The sequence below is a fragment of the Phascolarctos cinereus genome, unplaced genomic scaffold, assembly GCF_003287225.1.
Source record: "Phascolarctos cinereus isolate Bilbo 61053 unplaced genomic scaffold, phaCin_HiC Scaffold_3;HRSCAF=262, whole genome shotgun sequence".
Lineage (NCBI taxonomy): Eukaryota > Metazoa > Chordata > Mammalia > Diprotodontia > Phascolarctidae > Phascolarctos > Phascolarctos cinereus.
In genome coordinates this window covers 224,092,039-224,107,774 of record NW_027555736.1, presented here as the reverse complement: position 1 = coordinate 224,107,774, position 15,736 = coordinate 224,092,039, and the positions used below count along the sequence as shown (strand labels likewise).

At 43.8% G+C, this 15,736-nt stretch overlaps 2 protein-coding genes across 5 annotated transcripts in view; one reads left to right on the top strand and one right to left on the bottom strand.

Annotated features, from left to right (window-relative positions):
• Positions 1 to 8,199, top strand: AHSA1 (activator of HSP90 ATPase activity 1). The gene is made up of 9 exons (XM_020986171.2): positions 1 to 205; positions 2,270 to 2,460; positions 3,386 to 3,468; positions 3,995 to 4,112; positions 4,850 to 4,938; positions 5,932 to 6,060; positions 6,943 to 7,044; positions 7,458 to 7,509; positions 7,800 to 8,199. Exons 1-9 carry the CDS (start codon positions 126 to 128, stop codon positions 7,970 to 7,972), a joined length of 1,017 nt encoding a protein of 338 aa, XP_020841830.1. The 5' UTR covers positions 1 to 125; the 3' UTR covers positions 7,973 to 8,199.
• A 3,047-nt stretch (positions 8,200 to 11,246) lies between these two features.
• The window catches only part of ISM2 (isthmin 2), a 32,045-nt gene continuing 27,555 nt past the window's right edge, over positions 11,247 to 15,736 (bottom strand). For 2 of the 4 annotated variants that reach the window (XM_078151454.1, XM_020986169.2), the window contains one exon: positions 11,247 to 15,478. In XM_078151454.1, coding sequence (XP_078007580.1) covers positions 14,961 to 15,478 — 518 coding nt within the window. In that variant the 3' untranslated portion in view covers positions 11,247 to 14,960. The remainder of the gene's footprint in view (positions 15,479 to 15,736) is intronic. The other 2 variants (XR_013485434.1, XR_013485435.1) reach the window with 2 other exon arrangements.

The following is a 15,736-nucleotide window of genomic DNA, read 5'->3' as shown; positions in this document are numbered from 1 at the left end:
GGGGGGAAGGTGGAGGGAAAAGCGAGCCGGGAGGCGCTGCGCCCGCTTCTAGTAATTTCCAGGCGCTGCCGGGCGGCTGGGGCCGGGGCCGTGCGGGAGCCTGCGGCGGCAGAATCCGAGACCAGATGGCCAAGTGGGGCGAGGGTGACCCACGCTGGATCGTGGAGGAGCGGGCAGACGCTACTAACGTCAATAACTGGCACTGGTAAGTGGAGGGAAGAAGAGGGGGCCGGGGCTGGGGCTGGGGCCGGGGCCTGGGCACAGGGTGGCCCCGGAGCAGAGCTCCACACGATGGCTCTGCCGCCTGCGGAGCTGGGGGACGATGGGGACGGGAGGAGGAGAGAGGTGCCCGCTGGGCAAACTGTGAACCCCCGGAAAAAGTGCCCGCCTGGGCCCCGGGCAGATCCCCTTCCCTGGAAAGCCGGGGTCCGGCAGCCCCGGCCCGGCCCGCGTCTGTCTCCGAGCGCTCGCAGGGCCGAGTTACGGGGGGCGCACGTTTTCCTCCCCGCACGTGTTGGGAAGGCGCAAACCCGAGAGTCCGGGCGAACGAGGATGGGGTCCGCCGGCACGAAAACACCCGGGGAATTATGGCGAGGAGGGGGGAGGTACCAATCGCAGGACGGTGGGGGTCCTCGGGTCTGTGGCTTCCCCCCCTTTCCTGCCCGTCAGAAGAATCAGAAAGTCCTTTGCGGAGGGAGGCGGGCCATTGCTGCCGGGCCGGGCAGGCTCGTGGCGGGGACGTGTTGCGAGTCCTTTGCTAGGTAACCGGCGCCCCAGAGTGATAGGGCTTCTTAATTGTTGCTGGAGTTTCTCCCTCCACGGCCTAGCTCAAATGTCATTTCCTTAAGGCAGCCTTAACTTAATGCTCCTCTTGTCCACTCCTTTTGTCACACACGTACACCCTAAAAGCTGTAAATGTGCTGTCTCCCTCCTCTGAATTCTTAAAGTACTCACACCACTTTGTGTTTTGTTTTAGTTTTTTTGTGGATGTGTCTTATTGTTACAACTAAAGGGTTTGTCGAATATGAATAAATGACAGAACTTTCCTTGTATTGCCACTGAAGCACGTACTACTACTACATATGGGCTCAAATACTTGTTGAATTGCATGAGTTTTTAGTTTTATTTTTGAACCAGTGTGTTCATGTAGTTTTACAGACGACCAAATGGATTTTTATTTTATTTTTTTCAATTGGCTGCTCTTTGACATGTAAGTGAAAGGAACACGTGCTGCCTTGTCTATGTACAGGGAGTATTAGTTGTATTAGCCCTATATTGTATAACCTCTATTACTTTGAAAGTGAGTGAACAAGTTGCTTTTTTATAACATCTCCCAGCTTCCTTTAACAATGGTATCAAACTCCAAAAGAAACAGATTCTCTCGGGCTCATATTGACTTCCAAAACCATAAGTTTACATTATCTTGTATTATATTTTTATTTATTTTGTTAAATATTTCCCAGTTACATTTTAAGCTGGTTCAGGTTGTATTAGGGAGTTTTGTGGACCTGGAGCTTGACACCTTTGCTTTTACAAGGTTTGATGCAGTGGTTCCTACTGGTTAGCTCCATTTGAGTACAGATCCCTGTCTCTCTGGTTCAGGCCTTGAATTGACCAGTACTTTATTAAATACCATAACCACAAATTGTACTTCTAATTCTAGTAGATATAAGTAGATGTCTTACAAATTCCTACTCTAGATCATGAGGGGAATCAGTTGAGTGTTAGGTTATTCATATCAGAGCACATGATAATAAGTAGCATCATGATAATAAGTAGCATCTTTGTAGATGAGGGGAAAGGGTGTGGTATTGGATCGAGCTTGGATTCAAGAAATTCTGGAGTCAGGAAAAGTGTGGGTTTATTGGAATCCCATCCCTTGATATTTTGATAAGTGATTTAAATTCTCTGAACCTTAGTTTACTCATCTGCAAAACTGGGGTAACGTACCTACATCAGAGTTTTTTAATATCAGGTGATAATGTATGCAAATCACAAATTCTGTGTAAATGTTATTATAATTTGTAGAAGATGGTACGCTTTTTGTTCCGTACAGGAACTATCAAAATGTTGACTGGAGCTGTTGGTCATAGTTTTCACATAGTATGGATTGTCATGCATTTGTTTTACCCTGCCATCTGTTCTCATTGGACAAACAGAAACAACTCAGTAGCTGCCCCCAACCTTAGCCAGGAGCCTTTTTCATATAGTGGGTTGATTCCAAACAGCAGCTGTGGAGAGAGTTCCTTGGTTATGTTTCTCTTTCTAGGACTGAGAGAGATGCTTCAAACTGGTCCACTGATAAGCTGAAATCCCTGTTTTTGGCGATCCAAGTGCAAGGGGAAGAGGGCAACTGTGAGGTGACAGAAGTGAGCAAGCTTGATGGAGAGGCGTCAATTAACAATCGCAAAGGCAAACTCATCTTCTTCTATGAGTGGACCATCAAACTGAACTGGACAGGTGGGTCCATGCCAGCTTTCTGGAAGGATAAGAGTGTCTGCATTTTACTTTAAATGCTAGTGACTCCAGTACCTGGCACAATACTTTGTGCATAGCTGTCACTTGGTAAATATTTGTTAAATGGCTGTCTGTGACAAGCTGAAACCATCTCTTTGTGAGAAAGGAAAGGAATATATGCTGCCTTGAAGCATTTTGTGAAGAGTATTAGTTGTTTTAGCCCTATATACTATAACCTCTGTGACTTTGTCAGTGAGTGAACAGGTTGTATTTTTTTAGAACATCCCCCAGGTTTCTTCAAGCAGTTAAACACATCTGCCTCTAAAATGATATAGAGCATTTCACTTGTACTACTCTTAGCCTCCTGGACATTTGGAAAAATCTTAATTCTAATCAAGGTCTTCACTTACATTTCCCCACAGTACCCCCTTCAGTATTTTCAATGAAGGATATTTGTTTGTGATCATAATCATAATTGGTTTAACCCTGAGCCTTCTTTTGTGATCACTTAGGGAATGAACTCTAGAGAGAAGCAACATGGCATAATGAATAAAGAGCTGGCCTGTAAGACCTGGTATAAGTCTTGTCTTTGACATACTAGCTGTATGAATATGGGCAAGACACTTAACTCTGAGTGCCTTAAGCAACTCTAAGCCAAGTGAGGCAGAGCAAATATAGATTTGCTTTACTAAAAGGAGTTTCCTAATGAAATCAAGAGTTTAATAAAATTAAGAAATCACATGTCTCAAGTAAAAGTGGGAACACAAGAAGGTCACTGTTAAACTTGGGAGCTGGGCAAAGTAATCCATAAAATCTCAGATTTTAATTTCATCGATAGTAACTAGTTAATGGGGCCCATGGGTGGCAGAGCCCCTGCTAACTAAGGAAAGAAACAAAAAGATTTGACAGAGCACAATCTTATTGGCAGGTACTTCTAAGTCTGGAGTGAAATACAAGGGACATGTGGAGATCCCCAACTTGTCAGATGAAAACGACGTCAATGAAGTGGAGGTTTGTATTTTCTGATCCTTCATCTCTAAGGCTTGCTTCCTTCCTCTCTCCCTCTCTGTTTCCCTCTCCTTTTTTCTTCTTCCTTTCTTTCTTTGCCCCCTTCCTTCTTTCCTTCCTTGGAAAGAAATGACATAATTAAGATTAATCCAGGATTGAGCCAGACACTCAGTCTCATTCTACTACATGACCATTTCCAAGAACTTAGGTCAGTTGAGATCTTACAAAGAAACTTAGGCTTAATCATATTGTAGATTCTTCTCACCCTACCCTACTGAGTTAATTTTATTCAGCTGAAGACTTTTGGTTTTTAAAGCTGTCCACCATTGCCGTGACAGAAAAAGACCTTTGAAGGAATATTTCAAATGGACCTTTTATGTGAGGCAGGGTATTGAATCCCTGAATACATGTTTTCTTTGAAAGTGTGGTCTGTAATCATGTAACTGCTTAACTTCTACATCTAGCACCAAAGGTAAGAGGGTTTTTGCTTAAGCCTTTCAGGTTGTTTACAGTCTGGTTCTCCACTCAGGTTAGTGTGAGCCTTGCCAAAGATGAGCCTGACACAACCCTGTTGGCCTTAATGAGGAAAGAAGGTGTGACAAAGATCCGAGATGCAGTAGAAACTTATATCAGGACTCTTAAAACAGGTATGCCTTTGGACAAGCCACTCTTGTCTCTTGTTCTGTTTGAGGATTAAGAAGAATTAAGAGTCTTTTGCCCATTGGAATCCAAAGGTAGGGAGAATTTGGTTTCTCTCAGGGCTGTTAATTTTTTAGGGCTGGGGAAATAGGAGATCCAAAGATGTAGCACCCCCTTCTTACAATTTTAGGATAAATGAGGTACTATGTAAATGTTCCTATCAGAGCTGGGTATTAGATCAGCATGTAACTCAGTCCTGAAATTGGTGGCTTTCTGGACACTTTCTATACCAGGTTACAGGTACTTTTGTTACAACAGAGAATCAAGCTACAGAAGACACTTTAGAGAATGCAAATGTGTTTCATACTTGGGAACTCAGCTCACTTAAAACAAGTACAGTTTGACACATTGCATTATACAACCCATAGATCCCAGTAAAGATTAAACTTGAGATTAACTATCTTGACTTCCCTTTTCAGCTTTATATAATATACAGGGGCACATTATGCTTAATGTCATTATTTGCCTCTGTGAAAATCATGTCAGTATGAAGTTTTTGCTAAAATGTGTTGGCTGAACAGTGTTACGAGGGGTTTCAAATACTTATATTTGAAACTGGTGTCTGTTTAGACAGTTTTTCTGTTCATTTCCTCCTAATAGGATTAGTTTCTTCCATAATACCCAGGACAAATGCCTCAAACAAATGCTAGTAAGTAACCCTGTGGCTGGGATTGTGTCTTTGCAGAATTCACGCAGGGCATGATCTTACCTACTCTGAATGGCGAGACAGTAGAGCCAGCCCCCCAGCTGCCAGTGAAAGCTGAGGAGTCCAAAGTAAGTGGCACTTTCTGTGTACGGCAACACTTGAGAGCAAGCTAGGGAAGTGTGGGGTGTCAAGAACTACACAGCTACTTGGCTCTCTCTGAAGGGAAGACTTGTCTTTTAAATGAATAAAAATAAACACGATAGAAGTACATTGTCTCTCTTTTCCCCTCCACTGCACATCCAAAGTGTTTACAAACTAGGAGCAACCTAAGATTTGAACAGTCTGAAGTAGCCTTATTTTACGTGTCTCTAGAGTGTCTAAAACTTTACCAAGGGCCTATCTCAAAAAATTTCATTCAGTACCAGTCGTGTTGGCACAGAGTTACTCATTATAGCTTCCACTTGTATATCTCTTCCACATGGTCCTTAATTTGTATTGTGGTCAGTAGATAACTCTGTGAGGCCTTATCTTCAGTTTATCTAATGGTCTGACTATTGCCCCTTCCCACCAATAAATACAACTGTGTCATACTGTCCAATTGGACAGATTTTTGATCCAATATCATGTACTCAGTATGTTCTTGGAGGGTATGTAAGGGTAACCTGAAGAACATAACTCTAAGCATTATAAGTAGAAAATATATTTTTTTCAACATAAAGCCTTGCCTGAGAGTAACAATTAAATACTTAAAAAGCTTATGCTTCCTACAAAGGTGTCTGACAATTCAAACCCCCCTCTATCTGGCTTTTCCTTGACTCTCATTTCCTTTAAGTAAGCTTAACAGATTCTCTGTCAAATAGATTGATCAGTTTTGAGTATGAGGAGGTCTGATAGGTCTTTTCCCAAAACATGCATTGGGATATAATGGGAAAATTATCAGACTTGGCTCTGACATAAATTAACTTCCACGTGTCCCTTTAACATAGGAGTGTTATTATGTCTCACTGCCTGCTCCACAGAGTTAAGAGGAAAGTGCTTTGTTAACCTTAATAGGTTATTACATAAATGAGTTGCTGATTACACTATTAGACAGCAAATTGATGGTTGGCACCATTCCACAGGTCAAACCTGGTACTTTGGCAAGTCAGCCTAAAACTGTTGGTGTCAAGATCCCTACCTGCAAGATCGTTCTGAAGGACACTTTCTTAACATCACCAGAGGAGCTCTTTAGGGTGTTTGTCACCCAGGAGGTAAGTGTGAGGCTTGCACAAAATCTGTTATGCCAAGGGTTTGTAACTGCTTTTCCAAGTGACTTGGCATTTGTATAGAAAGCATCTTCCTACTTTTGGTATCTAGAGAAGCACTGCTATGCTCTGTTATTTCATTAGCCTAGTTACTGCCTAAATCCTAGGCCTTAAGGCTAGGGGTTCTTGATTTGGGTAGGGAAAAAATTATATCTTTATTTTCACTAAATTCATTGAAATTTAGCATTTCCTTCAAGTGATCATTCTTTTAAAAAAAAACTTTGAAGAGTCCATGAACTTGACCAGATTGCCAGAGGAATCCATGACACAAAAAAAGTTTTGGCCCCTCAGTCACCTCATAGTGAGATAGTGAACTTGCCTTTATAGTTCTCCCCCCTCTTCTCCTTTTTAACTACCTCCCCTTCCCCATACTTACTAATGGTTGAGAGGTTCCTCTCCTCCATTCCCCCTCCCCCAAAAGTGCCATTGAATAATTCTTCCTCTTTGAATATCAAGGACCCAGAAGGAAATCCTAAATATAATAAAGTGATCTATTGCAAGATTAAATAGGACTAGATAAAGCATAACCAGTCATTTCAAAAAGGACTGAAGTAGAGATTAAAGAATGAGTCTGCTTGCAGCCTGAATGTGCCTCCTCGATCTCATTCACAGGATGATGATAGAAGCTGTGACTGGCCAGAGGTCAGTGTGGTTAATAACCAGGACTGGGGACTTAAGTGTAATTATGGGCCTGTGGCTGCACTTGTTTGTAAATAAACTAGCTAAATGTAAGAACTGAATGAGGCCAAGAATATCACTGATGGAATAAACACTGGGTCCTAGGAAAGCCCAGGCCCCACTACTCAACCTCTTCTCTTGTTCTTGCAGATGGTTCAGGCCTTCACCCATGCTTCTGCTGTGTTAGAAGCAGATAAGGGGGGAAAGTTCCACTTGCTGGATGGCAATGTCACTGGGGAGTTCTTAGATCTGGTGAGTGTGGCCTGTGCCTGGACCCTATTCCAAGAGCTGCCCCATGAGAAGAACAGTACTTTTCCTCACCTTTGTAGCTAAAGTTGGGACCCTTAAAACCCCTTGTTATGGTTAAAACCAGATTATTCTAAATGGATAGCTATTTAAATCTGTATCACAATCAAGATACAGATACAGGAAAAATGTAGCCAAAGGCTGATTACATTGTTAAAACTGTACCTTATCCCATTTGATTGGGCCTAATTTAGGAGCTGTAGAAGTTAACATGTATGCACTGCTTTGTCTTAGCAGCAGCAGAATTTCTTGGATGACACTATATGACTTCAGCCTGTGCTGGGGAGAGTGCAGGGGGGAGGAGGGAGGCTAATTGAGAAGGCAAGTCTTGACCAGACTGACTTCTTTCACCCTTGTAGGTCCCTGAAAACAAGATTGTGATGAAATGGAGGTTTAAGTCATGGCCTGATGGTAAATGTCTCTTCTTTTATTGTATGTATCCCTAAACTAAGCAGCGGATTTGGGGTCTACTCAGTCCTGAAGCGGTTTCTGGGAATCTCTGAGGTAGTACCATTCTTGGGTCATCTCCAAGCTTGGGACAAGCTTATATATATTCAACCATTTCCCACATTTAGAAAAATCTAAACCTCTCAGGCTGGAAAGCACTGTTACGGGAGAGGGATTTGAGGAACTGGGTCTCCTTCAAATGAGATTTTAAAGTGAAATTTGAAGTCCTGATGACTTGTTTGATTTCTCCCCAGGACACTTTGCTACCATTACCTTGACCTTTATTGACAAAGATGGAGAGACAGAGCTTCTCATGGAAGGCAAAGGCATCCCATCACCAGAGGAAGAACGGACAAGACAGGGCTGGCAGCGGTACTATTTTGAGAGCATCAAACAGACCTTTGGCTATGGTGCACGCTTATTCTAACGTTAACTTCTACAGGGCCATGGCCCACCCAGCAGCTCGGTCCAGCTCTCTACTGTCCTGCAGCTGTGACTGGCAGGATTGCACCATCCCAACCACTACTGTGGGGCCTAGGCTCCCTCCCCATTCATATACCGTGGGTTTGTGCATGTTTTCTGCCGGGCGGGATCAGACAGTGCATTCTCTTTTATGTGTACATACGCTAAATAAACGTAACTTAAAAAAAAACACGTAGAAACAGTGTCCATATCTCAGCTTGGAGCTGTGAGATGAAGAATCTCTGTATAGGCAACTGGAATCGAGGCAAGTAAGATAGGAGGAGTTTGTTTCTGATCATACATGCCATCTGTGTATATTCCACCAGTGGCATAGCTTGGAGAAGGGGTGGTGTTTGGGCTTGGGGAGAGACTGCTTCCTACAAGCCAAATAAAACCCATTTCTTTCCTTAATAGTGCTATAGGGCACAACAGCTGTATGTAAGAAGAATCATACAGTGCTAGAAAGTGTCAGACTGCCAATAATGTACTTAAATTCACATAGTAAAGTTAGTGGCAAACTTGGGCCTAATTCATACCTGGTTCGTAGTTCATTGGTCTTTCCATGGTATGCCGTTCTGCTTTGACCTTACTTCGAGGGGTGACCAGATACTGAGTTCTTTGCCTCTTTGGCCCCAAAACATTTGGTTGCCAATCTGAGCTTCATTTTCAATGACGTTAGAAGTAAAACGTTTGAAGGAGTGGGGAACACATGGAGGATTTGAATTTGTCATTTGGGTTATTCCCACATCACTAATTGATTAGGCATCACTCGAAATTAAGCTCTTCGAGAGCAGGATTTACATTTTCAGGGTTTTACATCCATTTTAGCACTTAATTGAATTCTTGGGTGTTCTGATGAGGGAAATAGGATTTTTCTCAACTTTCTGGTTCTTAGTAGATACAGTACCTGGCACTTCACGCTTGAAAACACCTAGACTCTCCTGAGAGTATTTCTTCTTGTACAGAAGCTGTGATGCTGATGGTCAAGGCTTCAAAGTAAGCCAGAGTCTCAGCTTTTAAGAGAAGCCCAAAATCCAGTCCCCAAACAACTTTCTTAGGTTTGAATTCCTCAGAAAGTACTATGGCATTGTGGTAACCTTACTGGATAGGAATCACAGAATCACATTTAAAGCTCAGAAGGGATTGTAGAAGTCACACGATCCAAACACACTGAATAGATGCCTGGATAGAGTGTATGACTCGCCGAAGGTCACAGGGATGGTACATTGTGGCAGAGCTGAAATCTGAATACAGATCCTTTCATTCCAAAGTCAGTGGACTTGCCATGGAGTTCTGTGACCCTGGACAAATCAGTCTTTCTTTAGCCTCTATTTCTTCAGCTGTAAAATAAGGACAGTAGTTCTTGTATCACATATCTTGCTGGATTATTATTGGTAGGATCAAATAAGGAAATGGATGTTAAAGAGCTCTGGGAAGAAATAAATTGGGCTTTAGGGGCCTCTAGGTGATACAGTGGATACAGTGCCGGGCTTGAAGCCCGAAAGACTCATCTTCCTGAGTTCAAATGTGACCTCAGACACTAGCTATATGACCGTGGGCAAGTCACTTAATCCTGTTTGCTTCAGTTTCCTCATCTGTAAAGTGAGCTGGTGAAGGAAAGGGAAATCCACTCTAGTACCTCTGCTAAGAAAACCCCAAATGGGGTCATGAAGAGTGGGATAGGACCAAAATGACTGAAAACAATAACAACCATAAAATGATACAGAAAGGTAAGCTATTATTGGGAACTATCCAAGATCTTTGGATGTGGAGCCTGGACTTCATAGTGAAACTATCTCCAGGACATTTGGAGTATCGTTATTGGTATTTCCTATACTGACAACTTCTGGAAGAAAAGTTACAAATAAACTCTTTAAAGAGGATGCCACACTATCTTCCAGGTAGATGCCACTAGTGAACAAAAAGCTATTCTTATGCATGATAGATGCTCCAATGGCTAAACGATGCACCTAAAAGATACAAAGCAGAAATGTTCTATCTGTGTACTATAAATATCCAATCCCAACACCAGAAAAGCTCATTTCTTTTTCTTTCTCCTCCGAAGTTAAAAGAAACCACCCTGTGCCCTATACCAGAACTGTAATTCTGAAATGAATCAAGTCAATTTGCAAATCTTAAATAGTTACTTCAATATAAAAATGCAATCAAAATCGAGGAATCAATGGAGGTAGCTATATCTTCTTTGGGGGTTAAGGGAGTGAAGGAGAGAAGGGTCTGAAAAAAGTGGTTTTTGTATTTTGGGAGATGGAAAGAATCCAATGGATTTTTTTAAAAATCAGCTCCTAGGAGAAAGAAGGTATCTATCCTTGTCTAATGTAGAACCAAGTTGGACAGTATTTATTGAGCCACACTTTCTGAAAGATTAAGTTTTCCCAAAAGATCGAGGGAAGAAAATACTATAACAGCTTTGAGGGAAATTACCTGGGTGACTAGTGCAGATAGCCATTGTTGAATGAGTGGTTTTCAACAATCATAGTTTTTAGAGCTACAAGGGACCTTAGCAGCCAACTAGTCCAATTATTCTCCCATTTTGCAGATGAAGAGACTGGAACTCAGGTTAGGGGACTTGCCTAGGATCACAGTATCAGCAGTCTTAGATATTTGTTTAGATAAAGGGTGAGGATGTCTATTTGGCCAAAGGTGGGATTAATGAGTAAGGGAATTCTACTAAGACATGGTGGAGTGGTAGTGGTAGAGTAATGAAATGTATCGATTTCATAGCTCCCTTCTCTGGGTGTTAGCTTGAAACCAGGCTTTCTTGGTAATGCTCACCTACCCTCCTTCCAGGTTCTATAATATCCCATTCCCATTTCATCTCAAGCACAGGTGCTGTTTATTCCTACCTGGAGGCAGTTGTGTGTCTATTATCTTTCTTGTCTTGGATAATCACTTCAAAGTCCCACCCATTCCCATCTCCATCATGGTTCTTACCACTCGAGGTTATTTCTTTTGCCAGTGATTTGATATGGTAGCAATTTAATATGTGTCCCATTTCACACATTAAATTTAGTTCAGTCTATAGACAAATCACTTATTCTTTCCCTGCCCCTAGTCAAGTCTAAGATTTATTAGTTACTTATCTTTCCACTCTGGAAATTCTCTGAACTGATGAAATCACACGTCACCCAAAAAATCAGAACTTGGCGCAGTGGAAATTAACAGTGTTTCAATTTACAAGTGGACAGTGTTGCAAACTGGTTGTCACAGGAGGCTCCGCCTCCAACCTAAGACGTGTTTATTGCTATTGTTGCCAGGTTCCTGAGACAAAAAGAACAAAACCATCTTGTGCAATGTGCACAAATACAGACTGGAGTAAGAAAGTATCTGGCTAGCCAAAATTCCAGGGGGCGTCCCTTGATGACTGAAGAGTATACCTTCCCTTATTATTACTTCCCAACTTATCCTCCTGTTCCCTTCTCCCAGTCCTAATACTAAAATAACTTTGAGATCTCATTGATATGCCCTCTGGGCACACACATCACAACCAATCCATGCTTGCCCACCCGGTGCAACCCTTACAATGTCTTCCCATAAATTTCCCTTGGGAGGTCCACCCAACATGCAGGGTCATTTGAATTCTCTTGACATCTTAATACCATGGGTCATTATGACTCCCTCTCATCACACAACTAGCATACCTTTGTATTTCTTCATTTACCCCACTTCACCTTCAAATGCCCTCGTTCACAGTGTATTGTCAGCCTGTTCGAGAGTCCAATGTGTGCCTCTGCCTAGCCCTTGGGGTGGTCCTCAACTCCAATTCTTCAGGGACTGTAATGCTTCATTGCTTCTGGCTATACAATTTCCCCAAACACCAAGAGTTACAAATGTACAGAGGAAAGAAAGCTAGCATTGGAGTCAGGAACCCAGAGTTCTAGCCTAGCCCTGCTACTGTTCATATTCACCCAATGACAAAGCAAACCATGTTTCCTTTCTGGACTTTAGTTTTCTCACCCGTATGGTGAAGGATGATCCTCAAAGTCCCTTCCTATAATGCTGTTGTGATTTATCCTATAAAAAGAGGGCAGGGAAGATCTTGCAGCCCAAAACTGGCCTTAGTTGGGGCAGCTAGGTAGTGCAATGGATAGAACCCAGGGCCTGGTATCAGTAAGACATGAGTTCACATTTGGCTTCAAACACTTCCTAGTTGTGTGACCCTGGGCAAGTCACTTAATTTCTGTTTGCCTCAGTTTCCTCACTTGTGAAATGGGCATAATAATAGCACCAGGATTGATGTGAAGATCAAATGAGATAATTGTAAAGTGCTTAGTACAGTGCATGGAACATAGTAAGTGCTTTGTAAATGTTAGCTATTGCTAGTGGGCCCTTCTCTAACAAGAGTGAAGTGGGGGCAACCACCGCTGACATAAACAGTACAGCCTTTGGCCTCTGAAACAGTCCTCTACAAATTTGCTTTGAATACAGGGGCTAGGCTCAAAATTAAGTAGCCAGACAAATTGTCAGCTTTCAAGTGAAGAAGAAAGTGAGACAGGAAGAGGGACAGGCCAGGGAACACTGGTTCCCACTATCAGGCAGAGATGACAGAAAGTTCTCATAGGAGCTTCTGGAAGAGCTGGGAGAGGCAATCCAAACATATCTGGACTGGCACTTTGTAGGTCATATTACAGGGCCAGTGGAAGCCCTGACAGCCAACATTCCTTCCTCTCACCCCAGCCTAAGTTGGAGCAGGTGTAGGGGCAGCTGAGAAGACTGAGGGTACTCCAGGCAAGTACCATTGCTGTCCTGGGTAAGCACTCTCTAATGCAGCACAATAAATAGATTTGCACATTTGCATGATTCAAATGCATGTGAGTATAGAAAGAAAGAAGTACCCTTTCGAGTGTTAGTCCAGATTTCAATAAAATTGCTAAATGCATGGTGATCTAATGTCCCCCTCCCCTTGCCTCCCATGCCTGCCTGTTAAAGTGCAAAAAAGGGTTTCAGGAGCCAAATAGCCAGTTGTCTTTGAATTGTCCTGCCCTGCTCACATCTCCCTATAAGGTAAATTCCAAGCCCTCAGAGGCAACCCCTAATGAGGACATCTTCCTTTCAGTGCCCTCCTGAGAGCCTTTACCAGGTAGGCTATAGGCTGTTCAAATCCATTTCAACCACCCCTGGATTCCTCCCACTGCTCCCTGCTTTACCAGGCAGTGGTTTCAAATAAAGTGCTTTATTGCTGAAGACCCAAAAAGATCCCATCGCAGCTCATTGAGTCTCCTTTACCCTCTTTCCTACACTCCAAAGAACTTGGTAACAAGTGACAGCTGGGACTAAAGCAAGTTAACCACTCACCGAGAGAAGCTACAAGACATTGCAACCCAGGATGGAAAAGAGGGGCACCAGAGAGCTGGAGTAAAGACAACAGGAAATGAGAGGCTCTTAGGTGTTGGGAGGGGATAGGTATGGAGTAGAGATTTGCACACCATTCTAAGTAAACTATAGCCCCATCCCAGGTTTTGTAGCTATAAAACCCACCCTTCTTCAATCCTGCCCTATTCTGACATCCAATCACATCCTCACTCAGGCCTTCACATTCCCATTGTGGGAGTAGGAGTGGGAGCAAAATTCCATAGGATGGAGAGCAAGGGTTGGGATCAGCATGAACATCCTCTTCTCTTCTTCCCTGGTTGGGTACCATTCCCCTAGCCCTAATCCAACCAATCCAGTTCTTACCAGCTTTCCTCCTCCCAACACATCCAGGCCATCCACCTGCTTCAGACATTAATGCCTTTGTGGGATTGCTTTGATGCAGACTAAGGAACTATTGACACAAGTGGGCAGTTCATGAATCTATCCCGAGCACTCTGTGGGCTGAAGATGCCTGGCATCTTGCATTACTCTCCCTATCCAGATGCCTACACATTACCCCCAAACAACAGAAGTAAATGTCTAGTCTGTTACGTTATTGGGGAAAATAGGAGGGTGGTGGCATTGAGGTACTCAGCCAGACTCTTGGGGGAGGGGTGGGGAGAGCGAATGAGGTATGTGCCCCTTTACAGAGCTGGCTGAAGCCAAAGTAACTGTCCCGGAGATGTCTGGCAATGGTAATAATGTTCTCCCACCCTATTTGCTCAGACCCCTCAGAAAGGAGGGAGGGAAGTCATGGGATCGAACAAATCTGAGTGACTGGGTCCTCCTGTTACTAGTCTTCAACTAACCCTCAATCATTCCCTAGATCCTCAGAGAGTCACTGGAGATGAAGGTGCTTATCTCTAATTCAACTGAGCCACTCCTAAGTTACATTAACCAAGACTTAAGTTCCCAACCCTTCTCCCCAAGATACTGGAGTCTGGTTGGATGGTATGCCAAAATTTGTGTCCAAACCGATGTGATGAGGACACAGGAACATGGGGATGAGAGGAAAACAAAAGTTTCCTTGCAGGAAGGCAAGAGAGAGAGGCTGGGGGATAGGAAAGCTGAATCCACAGAGCTATTAAGGGCTTTTTGAATGACATGCCCCTCTTTTCTCCACCCAGAACCCAAGGATGTGCTCATCTAAGACCAACCTTTCACTCACTCTATTTGTCTCTGTCTCTGAGTCTCTTTCTGTCTATCTGTCTGTCTGTCTCTCTCTGTCACACACACACACACACACACACACACATACACACTCACTCACTCTTCCTTCACCTTCCATATTTCAAACAAGAAAGTGACAGGTGGAGCCAATAAACTGAGAAGTCCCTCTTTCAGGGAGCCTTCTCATTCCACTAAACTGGGAGAAATCATGCAAGGTCAGAGATGCCCAGAAAAACCCTCCCCCACTGAGCAGCTTGGCATAGATACTCCAATTGTGAGGTGTTCTTACCCTACCCTTTTCCAGATATTCCTAGGGAGCAGCCAACAGGACCCCATCGCCTCTGGCCCAGCCACCAGAGACAAAGCCAAGCCTCCATTCATCCTCCGTGCTTTGGGCCTCCCTGACCCTTTGGTTAATACTCTTTGGCCTCCTGCAACTGGGCCAGGTATTCATCCTCAGGTGGGTTGTCAGCACAGGCCCGCCCATTGTTTGGGGGTCGTGCTGCATGGTAGCGGCTCCAGTCACCTTTGCACAGTATCCAAGGCAGTGTGTCCACCTTGAAGTGCAGCTCTGGGGAGAAGTCAGTGCTGATGAGGTCAGGTGCACCAGCCCCCTTGCCACGAGTCAGCAGCCGGCTGCCCTCATCATAGCAACAGTGCTGGGCAGCCAGCGTGGTACTGTCCAAAGAGAGGAGGGAGCGCAGGCAGAAGCGGGCGGTTGGCTGATAGACATCCAGGCGCTCCTTGGGGCCACTTGCATCCCTCCAGCGAAAGCTTCTGCCTTGCTGCTCATCTGGAAGGCTCACAGCGCTGTACACGGCCTCCAGAGGATAGGCACACGGGCAGCTGGGCAGATCTGTCAGCACCTTACTCAGGTATTTAGCCAAGAAGTCACTCTTGCAGTTCAGCCACTTCTCACAGCTGTCTACCTCTGGGCAGGGGAAAGGAAGGAATCCATTTTGACTTAGCACAGTGTTGGTGTTCAATAAATAAATGTTAATTGAGAAAATGAACGAATGAATGAGTGGGATGCAATCATTCCCTTCTTATCCTCTTCAAAGCATCCAGTAGTCATCATGAACTTGGCAATGAGAGCCTACCATTGTAAAAGGGTCTAAGTCTTACAGGTCTTTTCCCCTAAACTGCTGTCAGGGTAACTCTGGGAGTTGGAATCAGAGTGAGAGGCCAG